Source organism: Cherax quadricarinatus, chromosome 1, assembly GCF_038502225.1.
Source record: "Cherax quadricarinatus isolate ZL_2023a chromosome 1, ASM3850222v1, whole genome shotgun sequence".
In the NCBI taxonomy this organism is placed as follows: Eukaryota; Metazoa; Arthropoda; class Malacostraca; order Decapoda; family Parastacidae; genus Cherax; species Cherax quadricarinatus.
In genome coordinates, this window is record NC_091292.1 from 94,137,729 (window position 1) to 94,157,709 (window position 19,981).

General features: G+C 37.5%; 1 protein-coding gene across 6 annotated transcripts in view; it reads left to right on the forward strand.

Moving 5' to 3' along the window:
- lilli (AF4/FMR2 family member lilliputian) overlaps positions 1 to 19,981 on the forward strand; it is a 470,466-nt gene that overhangs the window by 399,125 nt on the left and 51,360 nt on the right. For all 6 annotated transcript variants that reach the window (XM_070084351.1, XM_070084359.1, XM_070084377.1 and 3 more), the window contains one exon: positions 7,028 to 7,265. In XM_070084351.1, the coding sequence (XP_069940452.1) occupies positions 7,028 to 7,265 (238 nt within the window). The remainder of the gene's footprint in view (positions 1 to 7,027; positions 7,266 to 19,981) is intronic.

A 19,981-nucleotide genomic window follows, 5' to 3' on the forward strand; every position in this document is an offset into this window, starting at 1 on the left:
GCTTTAAGAAGAGATTGGACAAATATACAAGTGGGAGGAGCTGAGTTTGATTTGTGTCATTGGGTACAGGAGTAAATTCTTGGGTAACTTTGGGTAGAGGTCATTTTGATAAGGACCTGCCTTGTATGGGCCAGTAGACCTGCAGTGCTCTTCCATAGTTATATTCTTAGTGGGAAGGATTGTAAAGGACTTGCCTAGTATGGGCCAACAGGCCTACTGCAGTGTTCCTCCTTTCTTATGTTCTTATTGGAGACTTGTTTGTGTGAGGGAGGGATGGCAAGTTTATTGTTGGAGAATATGACAGTAATATCAACTCTACAGCTTATTTATCTATCACAATTCAACTAATATGACATAATAAACAATATTAATAGAAACATGCAACATACTCATTATGTATGTGGAAAAAGACACATGTACAGTTCAGGACATTTATTAAAGGAAACATTTCGCCACGAGTGGCTTCTTCAGTCCTAATACAGAGAAAACTAAGAAAACGCATATGTATAGTGGCAGGAGTCAGGTGAAGTGACGCGTGGGTAGAGGTGGTAGTAGTAGTAATAGTGGAACTAAGGCGGTGAGGCTAGAGAGGGACCTGCTGACATCATGTAACAGCAGTTCCCAGGATGGGTAATATCCTCTTGATTAGTAATTTTGAAATACTGTAACTACCGGATTTTTGCTTTATAGTGTTACTGACAGTGATTAGTGCAGCTTCAATGCATTTTCTTCGTCTTAAGTCGTCTTCTTTAATCACTAGTTTAGCTTCATTGAATTTCATGAGGTGTCCAACATCGTCCCTATGTTGAACACATTGATTAGTTTCACGATGAAAATGACCTTGAAATTGAGCTCAAAGTAGCGGAAATGTTCGATTTTTACCAGTGTTCAGGAGTAAGCAAATCACACCACACGTCCAATACACTTCAACTGGGGAATCTAATATTCTTTCATTAGTGCACCGATATTATTTATACCATTTTTAGAATAATGCAGTAGTCTGCATAACAGTAAATTTTGTATTTTTTTGTATGAATAAAAAATCAAAATAGAAAGCAATAGTAATATAAGAGTTGCCTAGAGACGTGACTAATGAACAAAGGCTATGTTATTTTAGTGCCAAGAATGTCTACATTGTTTATTCTGGACCCTATTTTGAAATTGGCATCCTTTTTAATTTGCGTGAAATTGGCCAAATTGCCAATTTCTGACCACTTTATTGGGTAGTTCAAATCGGTAAATGGGCGGTTTATTGTACTCAACTGATAGAAAACATGGAGTTCTATAGAAATAGCTATGAGTTTGGTTAACTGGAACAATGGAATTGGCCAAAAACAGGGCTCAAATTCAGCGAAATCGCTGATGCGTATATGTCACCAAGACCGCTAACTTCGGGGGAGTGTAATTCCGTGAGTTTTCGACCAAATTTCATACTTTTGGTGTTATTACTATCGGGAAAAGATTATCTATCATTTCATAAGAAATTTTTTTTTTTTTCCAAAAAATTTATCGACTTAGAATGAGTTTCAGAAAGAGGCCTGAGACAGTCAAAGGGTTAACATCCTCACTGCATCATTTAAAGGCCATACCTCACACTCATATATAAGTGCTGGTACCACTATACATGCCTTTTTTAACCACTTGTCAGCTCACAGCCAGTCTTTAGGGAGGGTTTGAGCATTTTTTATTATTTTTTTTTTTTTTTATTATCACACCGGCCGATTCCCACCAAGGCAGGGTGGCCCGAAAAAGAAAAACTTTCACCATCATTCACTCCATCACTGTCTTGCCAGAAGGGTGCTTTACACTACAGTTTTTAAACTGCAACATTAACACCCCTCCTTCAGAGTGCAGGCACTGTACTTCCCATCTCCAGGACTCAAGTCCGGCCTGCCGGTTTCCCTGAATCCCTTCATAAATGTTACTTTGCTCACACTCCAACAGCACGTCAAGTATTAAAAACCATTTGTCTCCATTCACTCCTATCAAACACGCTCACGCATGCCTGCTGGAAGTCCAAGCCCCTCGCACACAAAACCTCCTTTACCCCCTCCCTCCAACCCTTCCTAGGCCGACCCCTACCCCGCCTTCCTTCCACTACAGACTGATACACTCTTGAAGTCATTCTGTTTCGCTCCATTCTCTCTACATGTCCGAACCACCTCAACAACCCTTCCTCAGCCCTCTGGACAACAGTTTTGGTAATCCCGCACCTCCTCCTAACTTCCAAACTACGAATTCTCTGCATTATATTCACACCACACATTGCCCTCAGACATGACATCTCCACTGCCTCCAGCCTTCTCCTCGCTGCAACATTCATCACCCACGCTTCACACCCATATAAGAGCGTTGGTAAAACTATACTCTCATACATTCCCCTCTTTGCCTCCAAGGACAAAGTTCTTTGTCTCCACAGACTCCTAAGTGCACCACTCACTCTTTTTCCCTCATCAATTCTATGATTCACCTCATCTTTCATAGACCCATCCGCTGACACGTCCACTCCCAAATATCTGAATACATTCACCTCCTCCATACTCTCTCCCTCCAATCTGATATTCAATCTTTCATCACCTAATCTTTTTGTTATCCTCATAACCTTACTCTTTCCTGTATTCACCTTTAATTTTCTTCTTTTGCACACCCTACCAAATTCATCCACCAATCTCTGCAACTTCTCTTCAGAATCTCCCAAGAGCACAGTGTCATCAGCAAAGAGCAGCTGTGACAACTCCCACTTTGTGTGTGATTCTTTATCTTTTAACTCCACGCCTCTTGCCAAGACCCTCGCATTTACTTCTCTTACAACCCCATCTATAAATATATTAAACAACCACGGTGACATCACACATCCTTGTCTAAGGCCTACTTTTACTGGGAAAAAATTTCCCTCTTTCCTACATACTCTAACTTGAGCCTCACTATCCTCGTAAAAACTCTTCACTGCTTTCAGTAACCTACCTCCTACACCATACACTTGCAACATCTGCCACATTGCCCCCCTATCCACCCTGTCATACGCCTTTTCCAAATCCATAAATGCCACAAAGACCTCTTTAGCCTTATCTAAATACTGTTCACTTATATGTTTCACTGTAAACACCTGGTCCACACACCCCCTACCTTTCCTAAAGCCTCCTTGTTCATCTGCTATCCTATTCTCCGTCTTACTCTTAATTCTTTCAATTATAACTCTACCATACACTTTACCAGGTACACTCAACAGACTTATCCCCCTATAATTTTTGCACTCTCTTTTATCCCCTTTGCCTTTATACAAAGGAACTATGCATGCTCTCTGCCAATCCCTAGGTACCTTACCCTCTTCCATACATTTATTAAATAATTGCACCAACCACTCCAAAACTATATCCCCACCTGCTTTTAACATTTCTATCTTTATCCCATCAATCCCGGCTGCCTTACCCCCTTTCATTTTACCTACTGCCTCACGAACTTCCCCCACACTCACAACTGGCTGTTCCTCACTCCTACAAGATGTTATTTCTCGTTGCCCTATACACGAAATCACAGCTTCCCTATCTTCATCAACATTTAACAATTCCTCAAAATATTCCTTCCATCTTCCCAATACCTCTAACTCTCCATTTAATAACTCTCCTCTCCTATTTTTAACTGACAAATCCATTTGTTCTCTAGGCTTTCTTAACTTGTTAATCTCACTCCAAAACTTTTTCTTATTTTCAACAAAATTTGTTGATAACATCTCACCCACTCTCTCATTTGCTCTCTTTTTACATTGCTTCACCACTCTCTTAACTTCTCTCTTTTTCTCCATATACTCTTCCCTCCTTGCATCACTTCTACTTTGTAAAAACTTCTCATATGCTAACTTTTTCTCCCTTACTACTCTCTTTACATCATCATTCCACCAATCGCTCCTCTTCCCTCCTGCACCCACTTTCCTGTAACCACAAACTTCTGCTGAACACTCTAACACTACATTTTTAAACCTACCCCATACCTCTTCGACCCCATTGCCTATGCTCTCATTAGCCCATCTATCCTCCAATAGCTGTTTATATCTTACCCTAACTGCCTCCTCTTTTAGTTTATAAACCTTCACCTCTCTCTTCCCTGATGCTTCTATTCTCCTTGTATCCCATCTACCTTTTACTCTCAGTGTAGCTACAACTAGAAAGTGATCTGATATATCTGTGGCCCCTCTATAAACATGTACATCCTGAAGTCTACTCAACAGTCTTTTATCTACCAATACATAATCCAACAAACTACTGTCATTTCGCCCTACATCATATCGTGTATACTTATTTATCCTCTTTTTCTTAAAATATGTATTACCTATAACTAAACCCCTTTCTATACAAAGTTCAATCAAAGGGCTCCCATTATCATTTACACCTGGCACCCCAAACTTACCTACCACACCCTCTCTAAAAGTTTCTCCTACTTTAGCATTCAAGTCCCCTACCACAATTACTCTCTCACTTGGTTCAAAGGCTCCTATACATTCACTTAACATCTCCCAAAATCTCTCTCTCTCTCCTCTGCATTCCTCTCTTCTCCAGGTGCATACACGCTTATTATGACCCACTTCTCGCATCCAACCTTTACTTTAATCCACATAATTCTTGAATTTACACATTCATATTCTCTTTTCTCCTTCCATAACTGATCATTTAACATTACTGCTACCCCTTCCTTTGCTCTAACTCTCTCAGATACTCCAGATTTAATCCCATTTATTTCCCCCCACTGAAACTCTCCTACCCCCTTCAGCTTTGTTTCGCTTAGGGCCAGGACATCCAACTTCTTTTCATTCATAACATCAGCAATCATCTGTTTCTTGTCATCCGCACTACATCCACGCACATTTAAGCAACCCAGTTTTATAAAGTTTTTCTTCTTCTCTTTTTTAGTAATTGTATACAGGAGAAGGGGTTACTAGCCCATTGCTCCCGGCATTTTAGTCGCCTCATACGACACGCATGGCTTACGGAGGAAAGATTCTTTTCCACTTCCCCATGGACAATAGAAGAAATAAAAAAGAACAAGAGCTATTTAGAAAAAGGAGAAAAACCTAGATGTATGTATATATATATATGCATGTGCGTGTCTGTGAAGTGTGACCAAAGTGTAAGTAGGAGTAGCAAGATATCCCTGTTATCTTAGCGTGTTTATGAGACAGAAAAAGAAACCAGCAATCCTACCATCATGCAAAACAGTTACAGGTTTTTGTTTCACAGTCATCTGGCAGGACGGTAGTACTTCCCTGGGTGGTTGCTGTCTACCAACCTACTGCATATGCAGTACAAATAAATTGAAAAATATGAAAAATGAGTTTTGTTTACAGAAAAATAGTTTAAGAGTCTGGCAACATTTTGGTAAAAATCCCATTGGAATGCAATGTTTCCACAGCAAATTGCGTGTATAGCTATTTGAACATGTCTGGTGATGACAGGCCACATAAATACATATATGCGTGACAATGAGGTGGATTTATTTATTTTTTTTTTTTTTTATTTTTTGTGTATTTTTTCTAATACCACTGAACATCATTACAGTGTGGGAGGATCTTATAGCATAGTAGGAGGAGTCAGTAGGAGGGAGGAACAAAGAATTGTTTTGTCAGCAGTTTGCTTGTCGATCACAATACTGTATGTCTTATACTGATTCTATTATTATTAATAAACTTTATCTGCTTATACCATTTATTCATTAATGATAGCAGACATAAGATGAATGAGATGAAAGCATAATAAAGACAGCCAAAATAATAATATTCAGCATATTATAGCACAGGGTGGTGGCCACTGGCTATCAATGATTTAGTCAAGTTCCTGACTATGAGAATGGTTTTCTCTCTTACCTCTGGTCTCATACTAAAGAAAACAATATAAAATACAGGGGAAACAATAAGAAATCACTTACATCGCATAAAAAAAGCCAAGAGCGCGATTTTCATGAAATTTTTTTTTGTAATCAGGTGAGCATGTTTTGTCCCCAGTATCTCAGAAGTAAGATTTTGGCCTATTACTCGAAACAGCCACATTATTAACGATTAGATTGAAATGATTTTCACAACGAAATGTAAAACAGTGTGTGTTTGAATTTTTGCTGAAAGTATTTTTGGAAAATGTCAAGTATTTTTTTTTTTGAAGGGGGGGGGGGTAAAAAGGCAAATATTTTGGTGAATGTCAAAAGTGTACCAAATGTATATTACATTATTAATTTCACCAGAAATTTGGGTTAGGCTTGTTTTATTAGTCATGAATGTCTGCGGAGTCGCTCGCAGTGCCACTACGTGACCACTTACTGACATGTGTCAAACCACTAAATATTTTTTTTCTCATTTGTTTGTTGGCTGATCTTGTTGAAACTTTATAAAAATATAGTGCATAATTGCTTCTAAAGGTACACCAAAAACAAAGAGAATCGGACAAAAGTAAAAAAGTAGGTACAAAGATCATAACTTGTCCCTTTAGCTTAATGTATAGAAAAATTTTACTTTTATTTCTAAATAATGCAATGATGATAACCACCATTTGATGTTTAAGATGTTAGATATTTTATACTACCATTCTTACAAGTTAAATTAAAAGATTGTTAAAGCTGGTTGTTAGGGAAGTATTTGGAGGGTACCCTTTTTTTTTTTTCCTTCAGTCTCTCTCAAATTTATGTTAAGTATAAATTGAGCTGATGTTAATAATTTTAAGCTCTGCTTATTCAGTAATCTTAAATGTGCAGCCACTGATTTAGACTAACAATCATATCTTCACTTTTGTTGCTGTGATTTTTATTGATTTGGTGAAATTTATATTGGTTATGGAAATTTTTTTAATTTTGCAGCAACTTAACCATGGGAATCTGCATTATAATTATGTGACTGAGGTTTTGTATGTTTGATTATTTTATACATGCACATTTACATTTATTATGATTTACTCAGTAATTATTGTTCTCTGATAATACTGGATCAGTAGCAAAGTCCCTCAATCTTAGAAACTTTCTGTGCACTTACAGCTTCTTTTTTTTTTTTTAGCTTGGAGAGTACACGAAGTAGTTCCCGAGCCAATAGTGAGTCTGGTGAAAAACGCAGCAAGAAACCAAAGGTCTCAAAGGGCAAGGATCCATCTGAGACTGCTATGAGTAGTCCCAGCATGAGGTCAACTAGTCAACGCACAGTTGAGGACAGTCAGCACGTCTGGACTCAGGATAAGGAAGATTCCTGGCAACTGAAATATCCCCAAAGACCCCAGCATTCTCAACAATCTAGTCAGGTTTGGTTCTTTTGTATTGTATTGTAAGAGAAATTTTGAAGATTTGTTGTCAGTATTTGTTTGTCATTAACCCTTTGAGAGTCGACAGGCCCTCTCCGAAACTCGTTCTCAGGGTCGGCCAAATTTAAAAAAAAAAAAAATTATTTTCTCTTATGAAAAGATAGAGAATCTTTTCCCGATCATAAAGACACCAAAAGTTTGAAATTTGATAGAAAACTTACGGAATTATGCTCTCGCAAAGTTAGCGGTCTCGGCGATGTTTACGCATCGGCGATTTTGCCCACTTTGAGCCCCATTTTCGGCCAATTTCACTGTACTAGTCGACAAAAAACATGAATATTTCGATAGAACTCCATTTTTTCTATCGAATGGGTGCAAGAAACCACTCATTTATGAAATTCTACTATCCAGTACAGTGGTCAGAATTTAGCAATTTTGCCGATTTCACACAAATTTCAAAAGATGCCAATTTCCGAATAGGGTTCAGAATAAACAAGAAAGACATTCCTGGCACTAAAATGACATTTCCTCTAGTCATTAGTCATGTCTCAAGGCCCCTCTTATATTCTTTTGCTTTCCACTTTGAATTTTTATTTTCACAAAAAATATAAGATTTACTGTTATGCAGACTACTGCATTAGTGTAAAAAATGGTATAAATATTATTGGTGCACTTGTGAAAGAATATTAGACTCACCAGTTGACGTGTATTGCACGCTTGGCACGATTTGTTTACTTTTGAAGTTTGGTAAAAATCGAACATTTCTGCTACTTTGAGCTCAATTTTAAGGCACCTTTCTTTGTAAAACCAGTCAAAATCATCTCAATTTCTGTAATATGTCTTCCATTCTATAAAATGAGACCAAGAAAACTAGAATACAACAATAAATACCATACGAAAATACACTGCAAAGTCGCTGATTTATTCAAAAAAAATGGTCAAAGTTTTTTTTTTCTCATTATGCACTGTGTGCTGCAGGATTTTTTTTAGACTGTGCACACTGACCACATAGACCCATTCTTTCATATGAAGGCCTACCAGCTTTCTCCCACTAGATTTGAGGCCGCTAGAATTTATGAGTACTAGTACGTCAAAAACCCCTACGCGTAAGACGTACTAGTACGACGAAAACCCTCAAAGGGTTAACCCTTTCAGGGTTTCGGACGTACTAGTACGGCTTGTGCACCAGTGTCCATGACGTACTAGTACGCATAAATTCTAGCGCCTTCAAATCTAGTGAGAGAAAGCTGGTAGGCCTACATATGAAAGTACTAGTAGTGTGCGCGAAAACCCTCAAAGGGTTAAAACAGCAACTTTGCACTGTATTTTCGTATGGTATTTATTGTTGTATTCTAGTTTTCCTGGTCTCATTTTATAGAATGGAAGACATATTACAGAAATTGAGATGATTTTGACTGGTTTTACAATGAAAAGTACCTTGAAACTGAGCTCAAAGTAGCAGAAATGTTCGATTTTTACCAAAGTTCAAAAGTAAACAAATCATGCTAAGCGCCCAATACACGTCAACTGGTGAGTCTAATATTCTTTCACAAGTGTGCCGATATTATTTATACCATTTCTACACTAATGCAGTAGTCTGCATAACAGTAAATCTTAATTTTTTTGTGAGAATAAAAATTCAAAGTGGAAAGCAAAAAAAATGTAAGAGGGGCCTGGGGACGTTACTAATGAACAGAGGAAATGTTATTTTAGTGCCAGGAATGTCTTTCTTGTTTATTCTGGACCCTATTTGGAAATAGGCATCTTTTGAAATTTGTGTGAAATTGGCAAAATTGCTAAATTCTGACCACTGTATTGGATAGTTGAAATCGGTAAATTGGTGGTTTCTTGTACTCATTCGATATAAAAAATGGAGTTCTAGTGAAATAGTTATGATTTTTGTCGACTAGTACATTGGAATTAGCCGAAAATAGGGCTCAAAGTGGGCAAAATCGCCGATGCGTAAACATCGTCGAGACCGCTAACTTCGCAAGAGCATAATTCCGTAAGTTTTCCATCAAATTTCATACTTTTGGTGTCATTATGATCGGGAAAAGATTCTCTATCTTTTCATAAGAAAAAATATATATTTTTTTTTTGAAATTTGTGGGACCCTGAGAACAAGTCTCTGAGAGGGCCTGTGGTCCCTGAAAGGGTTAATTAACCTTTTCAGTGTTGGTCACATACATATACAGGAAGGCCCCACTTATATGGCTGGTTAGGTTCCAGGCTACCGCCGTAAAGCGGAAACCGCCGTAAAGTGGAACACCCTTTTTTTCCACTTACAAATGCATACAAACACTAGATAACAAGTTTACACTAACATATATTAAGTTAGCAATAGAACCAGGCATCAAAAACAATAAAAAAGTACAATACACACATAGTGCACTCATTACTTACCTTAAAATATTTATAGTCTTAATCTAGGGTGAGACAAGTAGTATTTATTGTAAGAAATCAAGTGTGGTATGTATGGTAGTCAGCCAGGCTATCATACCAGGCCACCCCACCCACACATACAATTCTATGATATTTAAGCATCCCAGAGCGATAAAATGTATATACAGTTCACTCATTACTTATCTTAAAATATAGGGTGAGATGAGTAGTATTTATTGTAAAAAATCAAGTGTGGTATGTATGGTAGTCAGCCGGGCTACCATACCAGGCCAACCCACTTACACATAATATTCTTATTACATTTAAGCATCCCAGAGCGATAAAATGTATATACAGTTCACTCATTACTTACCTTAAAATATTTGTAGTCTTAATGTAGGGTCAGGAGTAAGTAAATGAGATAAAACGAATAAATGAGAGAGAGAAAGAATGAGTGCATGAGAGAGGACAGGCGCAGAGTTATGTAAACAAACCAGGCGAAGGTAAGTTTTGTAAACAAAGTGTACACGTCTGGTTTGTGTACAAGTTACATTGTGTACAGGTTGTCTCTACATTGATACGGTAGAATAAATAAAGAAGAATACTCCCATTCTCATGTAACATCATTTTGAGAAGAAATGATGCTCTGAGTGAAGGCAATGGAAATATGTCACTGACTTTTTTGGGTTATCCTAGGTTCTCTACACATATGTTGTTATGTATGATAATCTATGTAACTGTATTTGTGTATACCTGAATAAACTTACTTACATACATACAAAAGGAATAATTTTCTACAGTTACCCCCAGTAACACATTTTCTCTTATGTTAGATTAGAGAAAATGTTATTCTTGGCGTCACTTGTACAAGTTATCTGGGTACCACATCTCATATTTATGTTTATTTATTCTTTTGTAGGGTGTATTTATCATCTTTTTATGTTATGTATCGTGTTTATTATATAATTTTGAAAAAAATATCATGGATGGATTAATGAAAATGTGTATATTAACGTAATATACAACATTTAATGAGACTCGGTGATTATTATTATTATTATTATTATTAGCATTTCTAATATGGCATCACTTGTGCAAGTCGTCTGCTACCACATCTCATATTTATGTTTATTTATTCTATTGTGGGGTGTATTTATCATCTTTTTATGTTATGTATCGTGTTTATTATATAATTTTGAAAAATTATCATAGATGGATTAATGAAAATGTGTATTTAACGTAATATAAGACATTTAAATGAGACTCGATGATTATTATTATCATTACTAATATGACGTCTGGAGACATAAGACACTCTTACTGATTTTAATGTGTACCTGCATGCCAGCACAGTATGTTAGTTTATTTAAGTACAGGTATACATAAGTATAATTATCAGAGTATATATAAAATATGAAATAACTTTTAAAAACATTTGAAATTTTGGAGTTTCCAGACAAAATGGAGAGACTTAGTGCTTACTGAGCTCACGAAAAATGTAAACAAACAAGGTGGGGCGCGGTGACCGTATTAGAAAGTCAGGTGGGGGGAGCCGTATAGCGAGTTTTGGTCATAATTTGAAATGACCGTATTAGCGGAACGCCGTAAAGTGAAACGCCGTAAAGCGGGGCCTTCCTGTACATCTTAACAGCCAGGGTCAGAAACATACTAATATGCCAAAATTCTAACACTTTCAATTCTGGTGGAAGAAAGCTTGTAGGCCTGCACATGAAAGAATCGGTCTGCGTGGTCATTGTGTGCAGTACAAAAAAATCTTGCAGCAGGCAGTGCATAATGAGAAAAAAAGAACCCCGACCATGTTTTTGGTTTAAAACAGTGACTTTGCAGCGTATTTTTGTATGATATTTATGGTCGTATTCTTGTTTTCTTGGTCCCACTTGATAGAATGGAAGATATATTACAGAAATAGAGATGATTTTAATTGGTTTCATGATGAAAAGTACCTTGAAGTTGAGCTCAAAGTAGCAGAAATGGTCTATTTTTCCGATGTTCAAGAGTAAAAAAATCATGCCACGTGTCCAATACACGTCAACTGGTGAGTCTAATATTCTTTCACAAGTGTGCTGATATTATTTATACCATTTTTACAATAATGCAGTAGTCTTCATAACAGTAAATCTTCTATTTTTTGTGAGAATAAAAATTCAAAATGGAAAGCAAGAGTAATATAAGAGGGGCCTGGAGACATGACTAATGAACAGAGAAAATGTTATTTTAGTGCCAGGAATGTCTATCTTGTTTATTCTGTGCCCTGTTTTGAAATTGGCATCTTTTGAAATTTGTGTGAAATTGGCCAAATTGCCAATTTCTGACCACTTCACTGCCTAGTTGAAATCAGTAAATGGGTGGTTTCTTGTACTCTATCGATAGAACAAATGGAGTTCTAGCAAAATCGCTATGATTTTGGTTGACAGGAACATTGGAATGGGCCGAAAATGGGGCTCAAACTAGGCGAAATTGCCGATGCGTAAACATTGTCGAGACCACTAACTTCATGAGAGCATAATTCTGTAAGTTTTTGATCAAATTTCATACTTTTTAGTGTCATTACCATCAGGAAAAGATTCTCTATCATTTCATAATGTATTTTTTTTTTTTTTTAAACAAGTCGGCCCTCTCCCACCGAGGCAGGGTGACCCAAAAAGAAAGAAAATCCCCAAAAAGAAAATAGTTTCATCATCATTCAACATTTTCACCTCACTCACACATAATCACTGTTTTTGCAGAGGTGCCCAGAATACAACAGTTTAGAAGCATATATGTATAAAGATACACAACATATCCCTCCAAACTGCCAATATCCCAAACCCCTCCTTTAGATTGCAGGCATTGTACTTTCCATTTCCAGGACTCAAGTCCAGCTATATAAAAATAATTGGTTTCCCTGAATCCCTTCACTAAATATTAACTTGCTCACACTCCAACAGCTCATCAGGTCCCAAATACCATTCATCTCCTATCGAACACGCTCATGCACGCTTGCTGGAAGTCCAAGCCCCTCGCCCACAAAACCTCCTTTACCCCCTCCTTCCAAGCTTTTTGAGGACGACCCCCTACCCCGCCTTCCTTCCCCTACAGATTTATACTCTCTCCATGTCATTCTACTTTTTTGATCCATTCACTCTAAATGACCAAACCACCTGAACAACCCCTCCTCAGCCCTCTGACTAATACTTTTATTAACTCCACACCTTCTCCTAATTTCCACATTCCGAATTCTCTGTATAATATTTACACCACACATTGCCCTTAGACAAGACATCTCCATTGCCTCCAACCGCCTCCTCGCTGCAGAATTTATAACCCTAGCATCACAACCATATAAGAGTGTTGGTACTACTATACTTTCATACATTCCCTTATTTGCCTCCATAGATAACGTTTTTTTGTCTCCACATATACCTCAACACACCACTCGCCTTTTTTTCCCTCATCAATTCTATGATTAACCTCATCCTTCATAAAGCCATCCGCAGACACGTCATCTCACAAATATCTGAAAACATTCACTTCTTCCATACTCCTCCTCCCCAATTTGATATCCAATTTTTCTTTATCTAAATCATTTGATACCTTCATCACCTTACTCTTTTCTGTGTTCACTTTCAACTTTCTACCTTTACACACACTCCCAAACTCGTCCACTACCCTTTGCAGTTTTTCTTTAGAATCTCCCATAAGCACAGTATCATCAGCAAAAAGTAACTGTGTCAATTCCCATTTTGTATTTTATTCTCCATAATTTAATCCCACCCTTCTTCCGAACACCCTAGCATTTACTTCTTTTACAACCCCATCTATAAATATATTAAACTACCATGGTGACATTACACATCCCTGTCTAAGACCTACTTTTACTGGGAAGTAGTCTTCTACACACCCTAACCTGAGCCTCACTATCCTCATAAAAACTCTTTACAGCATTTAGTAACTTACCACCTATTCTATATACTTGCAACATCTGCCACATTGCATCCCTATCCACTCTATCATATGCCATTTCTAAATCGATACATGCAATAAAAACTTCCCTACTGTTATCTAAATACTGTTCACATATATGTTTCAATGTAAACACTTGATCTACACATCCCCTACTCTAATACCTCCTTGCTCATCCACAATCTTACATTTTGTCTTACCTCTAATTAAACCATACCCCCGGCCGGGATTGAACCCGCGGTCATAGAGTCTCAAAACTCCAGCCCGTCGCGTTAGCCACTAGACCAGCTAGCCACAATAAGATTCATCCACGGCATTCATTCATTCATTCACGGCAGTGAAGGGACTTGAGCTAGAGTTCGTCACGGCCACGCTAGCTGGAGATTCGTCTGTAAAAACTTGCATTTGTGGTCACAGAGGTGCCTGTGCTAACTTTCCTATGGTGTAGAAATATACCTAGTTGGATGAATCTTATTGTGGCTAGCTGGTCTAGTGGCTAACGCGACGGGCTGGAGTTTTGAGACTCTATGACCGCGGGTTCAATCCCGGCCGGGGGTATGGTTTATTTGCAATCGTGTCATTACGATTTCTTGAGTCAAGTTACCTCTAATTCTTTCAATAATAACCCTACAGTATAGTTTTCCTGGTATACTCAGTAAACTTCTTCCTCTATAATTTTTACAATCTCTTTTGTCCCCCTTCCCTTTGTATTAAGGGACTATACATGCTCTCTGCCAATCCCTAGGTACCTTCCCCTCTTTCATACATTTATTGAACAAAAATACCAACCACTCCAACACTATATCCTCCCCTGCTTTTAACATTTCTGTCATGATCCTGTCAGTTCTAGCTGCTTTACCCCTCTTATGGAACACCTGTCTAATCTCGATTTGGGTAATCTAGCTAATGATTTTATTGACAATGATCGTGCTTGTGATTACGAAGGGATCTGTATTTATGATTTCTTTCTTAACCCTTTGGCTGTCGCAAGCCCCTTTCTGAAACTGCCATTCTATGTTGCAAAATTTTTGGAATTTTTTTTTTTATGAAATGATAGAGAATCTTTTCCCAATGGTAATGACACCAAAAGTACAAAATTTGGTCGAAAACTCACGGAATTACGCTCCCGCGAAGGTAGCGGTCTCAGCGACATATACGCATCAGCAATTTTGCCAACTTTGAGTCCTGTTTTTGGCCAATTCTGTTGTTCCAGTTAACCAAACTCATAGCTATTTCTTTAGAACTCCATTTTTTTTATCAACTGAGTACAAGAAACTGCCCATTTACCAATTTGAACTACCCAATAAAGTGGTCAGAAATTGGCAACTTGGCCAATTTCATGCAAATTTAAAAATATGCCAATTTAAAAATAGGGTCCAGAATGAACAATGTAGACATTCTTGGCACTAAAATAACATATCCTCTGTTCATTAGTCATGTCTCTAGGCCCCTCTTATATTATTATTGCTTTCTATTTTGATTTTTTATTCATACAAAAAATACAAAATTTACTGTTATGTAGACTACTGCATTATTGTAAAAATAGTATAAATAATATCAGTGCACTAGTGAAAGAGTATTAGACTCCCCAGTTGACGTGTATTGGACGTGTGGTGTGATTTGCTTACTCTTGAACATTGGTAAAAATCGAACATTTCCGCTACTTTGAGCTCAATTTCAAGGTCGTTTTCATTCTGCAGTATGTTTTCCATTTTATAACGTGAGACCATGAAAACGAGAATACAACGATAAATGCTATACGAAAATACACCTCAAAGTCAGCGTTTTAATTAAAAAAACAGGGCAGAGTTTTTTTTTTTCTCATCATACACTGCGTGCTGTAGGATTTTTTTTATGTGGTGCACACAGACCCATTCTCTCACATGTGGGCCTACCAGCTTTCTCCTGCTTGATTTGAAGTCGCTGGAATTATTGAGTATACATACGTCCGAAACACTGGCTCGTAAGACGTATATATATGACCAAAACAGTCAAAGGGTTAATAATGTACAACGTGCACAGAGTATATACATTCCCCAGAGACAAATTAGGTCTAATAATAACAATCCCATATGGGTTAACAGGAGGCTAAAGCATCTATTAGGGGTGAAAAGGGGAATTTATAGGCACATCAAAAGAGATGTTAACCTTACTGACTAATATGTTCAGCTTAAAAGAGAAGTAAAAAACGGGATTAGAAAAGTTAAACGTGACTATGAAATTAGAGTTGCTAATGAGTCGAAGACTAATCCAAAGGGGTTCTTTCAAATGTATAAGACGAAGGTGAAGGAAAAAGTAGGACCTCTGAAAATTGGGAATGGGCAGCTGACGGATACCGAACTGGAAATGTGTTCCCTATTTAATGATTATTTTTTGTCAGTTTTTACACAGGAAGACATAAATGAGATTCCAGAAAATAACGATAATTCTGTTCCTGCTGAATTCAAATTAACTAATATTACTGTCACGAAGGACATGGTTATCAAACAGATAGAGAAACTGAAGCAAAATAAGTTCCCGGGACCTGACGAGTTGTTTTCCAGGGTACTTAAAGAATGCAAGATGGAACTTAGTCAGCCATTAACGAGTGTGTTTAATTCGTCCATCCTTACTGGTGTTGTGCCTGAGATGTGGAAGATGGCTAATGTGGTTCCTATATTCAGATCAGGGGATAAGTCCATTCCTTCAAATTACTCTTCAATAAGCCTGACATCTATAATAGGCAAGTTCTTAGAATCAATTATAGCTGACATTATTAGAATTCACCTTGAAGAGCATAATTTGATTAACGAATGTCAGCATGGGTTCACGAGAGGTCGTTCCTGCCTGACAAATTTACTGACGTTCTTCAATAGAACATTTGAGGCAGTAGACAGTGATAAAGAATATGATATTGTTTATTTGGATTTTAGTAAAGCCTTTGACATAGTACCTCACAAGAGACTTAAGAAAAGTGGCAGCTCATGGTATAGGAGGTAAAGTTCTAGCATGGATAGAGGCATGGCTTACCAACAGAAAGCAGAGAGTTTCCATTAATGGGGTCAAATCTGAATGGGGATTAGTCACTAGTGGCATTCCACACTGATCAGTTTTGGGCCCTCTGTTGTTCATAATTTGCATTAATGACCTTGAAGGAATTGCAAGTGACATGAGCAAATTTGCTGATGATACAAAGATAGGCCATATGATTCATTCTGAGGAGGATTCCAATGAACTCCAGGAGGATTTGGACAAATTAATGTCTTGGTCTGAAAAATGGCAGATGAAGTTCAATGTGGACAAGTGTTAAGTATAGTCCTTGGGAATGAAAATAACCCTCGAAGCTATAAACTAGGTGAAGTAGTACTTGATCATACAGAATGTGAAAAAGACTTGGGAGTTATGGTAAGCAGAAATCTAAAGCCAAGACAGCAGTGCCTAAGTGTTCACAACAAGGCTAACAGATTACTAGGATTTACTTCAAGAAGTATAGGTAACAGAAGTCCGAAAGTTTTTCTACAGCTCTATACATCACTAGTGAGGCCTCATTTAGATTATGCCATTCAGTTTTGGTCTCGTTACTACAGGATGGATATAGACTCATTGGAGAGCATACAAAGAAGAACGACTAAAATGATTTACTGTGTAAGGAATCTCTCGTATGATGACAGACTTAGAGCCTTGAATCTCCACTCTCTGGAGAGACATAGAATGAGGGGAGATATCATTGAAGTGTATAAGAGGATGATGGGTATAAACAAAGGTGATATTAACCCTTTGACTGTTTGGTCGTATATATACATCGTACGAGCTACCGTTTTTGATGTATATACATGTATACTCGTAAATTCTAGCGGCTTCAAATCAAGCAGGAGAAAGCTGGTAGGCCCACATGTGAGAGAATGGGTCTGTGTGGTCAGTGTGCACCATATAAAAAAAATCCTGCAGCACGCAGTGCATAACGAGAAAAAAAAAACTCCGACATTTTTTTTTATTTTAATTAAAATGCCGACTTTGTGGTCTATTTTCATATAATATTTATGGATGTGTTCTCGTTTTCTTGGTCCTAATTGATAGAATGGAAGACATATTATAGAAATAGAGGTGATTTTGATTGGTTTTCTATGAAAAGAACCTTGACATGGAGCTCAAAGTAGAGGAAATGTTTGATTTTTGCCGATGTTCAAAAGTAAACAAATGATGTCATTTTCCAATAAATGTCTAAGTAGCCATTCTAATATGCAGTCATGAATGGGTTGACATTATTTATACAATTATTACAATATTGCAGTAGTCTGCATAACAGTAAATCTTTATATTTTGTTTGAATAAAAATTCAAATAGAAAGCAAGAGTAATATCAGAGGGGCCTGGAGACATGACTGATGAGCAAAGAAAATGTTATTTTAGAGCCAGGAATATCTGCATTGTTCATTCTGGACCATATTTTGAAATTGTCATATTTTTTAATTTTCGTGAAATTGGCCAAATTGCAAATTTCTGACCACGTTATTAGGTAGTTGAAATCTGTAAATGGGCAGTTTCTTGTACTCGATTGATAGAAAATATGGAGTTCTATAGAAATAGCTATGAGTTTGGTCGACTGGAACAATGGAATTAGCCGAAAATAGGGCTCAAAGTGGGTGAAATCGCCGATTCGTAAATATTTCCGAGGTCGCTAACTTCGCGAGAGTGTAAGTCCGTCGGTTTTCCATCAATTTTCGTTCTTTTGGTGTCATTACAATCGGGAAAAGATTCTCTTATCATTTCATAAGAAAAAATAATTTTTTTTTTTTTAAATTTTGCGACACCAGGAGACACCTCAGGATTTGGGGTTGCAACAGTCAAGGGGTTAATAAAGTACTGAGGGTGTCGAATCAGGTAAGAACCAGAAATAATGGATTAAAGTTGGATAAATTTAGATTTAGAAAGGACGTAGGTAAGTACTGGTTTTCTAACAGAGTTGTGGATGCATGAAACAATCTCCTGAGTAGGATGATCGAGGCTAAGACCTTGGGTGGCTTTAAAAAGAGATTGGACAAATATATGAGTGGGAGGGGCTGGGTTTGATTGGTGTCATTGGGTACGGGAGGATATTCTTGGGAAGCTATGAGTAGGGGTCGTTTTGATTAGGACCTGCCTTGTATGGGCCAGTAGGCCTTCTGCAGTGTTCCTCCATTCTTATGTTCTCAGCATTGAGTCAATAAGGTTAATCCATCAATCTTGAAAAGAATACTGCATATCTGTGAAGACGTAGCTTATATACCGTAAGCAGGAGAGGTGCAGCAGTTGTAGGTGGTATCACATTTGTCCAATGTGGAAGTAGGTCATGCCCAAGGGTTAGGCAAGTGAAGAATTCCCTGTATTAAGATCCCAAAATGTTGCTGTGTCCGACAGGAGTGTAGATGAAAGGTTCAGAGAACAGACAAATTGATAAATTAGACACATGTGCAACACTTGGGTATCTTTATTGAGGAAACGTTTCGCCACACACTGGCTTCATCAGTCCATACAAAGGAGAACGGGGAAGAACAGGAGGAGTTTGAGGTAATCAGTCCCTCAGTCTTTAGTCGATGTGGTCAGTCAAAAGTGTTATAAGAGCAGCAGAGTACATATATAGAGAGTAAAATAAAGGTGAAGAGAGTGATGAGGGAGTGCAAAAGGAGAGCAGATGATAGAGTAGGAGAGGCTCTGTCAAGAATTTTTAATGAAAATAAGAAAAAAATTTGGAGTGAGTTAAACAAGTTAAGAAAGCCTAGGGAATGAATGGATTTGTCAGTTAAAAACAGAGTAGGGGAGTTGGTATTGGGTAGATGGTGGGAATATTTTGAGGAACTTTTAAATGTCGACGAAGAAAGGGAAGCAGTAATTTTATGCATTGGCCAGGGAGGTATACCATCTTTTAGGAGTGAAGAAGAGCAGGATGTGAGTGTGGGGGAGGTGCGTGAGGCATTATGTAGAATGAAAGGGGGTAAAGCAGCTGGAACTGACAGGATCATGACAGAAATGTTAACCCTTTTGGTATGTGTGCACCACATAAAACAGATCCTGCAGCACACTGTGTATAATGAGAGAAAAAAATGAAATCATGATTTTTCGATTGAAACAGCAACTTTGCAGTGTTTTTTCGTATGTTTTTTATAGTTGTATTTGCGATTTCTTGGTCTCATTTGATAGAATGGAAGACATATTACAGAAATAGAGATGATTTTGATTGGTTTTAGCACTGGAAATGGCTTGAAACTGAGCTCAAATTAGCGGAAATGTTAAATTTTTGCCGATATTCAAGAGTAAACAAACGACCTCACACATCTAATACACGTCAGCTGGTGGGTCTAATATACATTCACAAATATGGTGATGATATTTATACAATTATTACAGTATTGAATA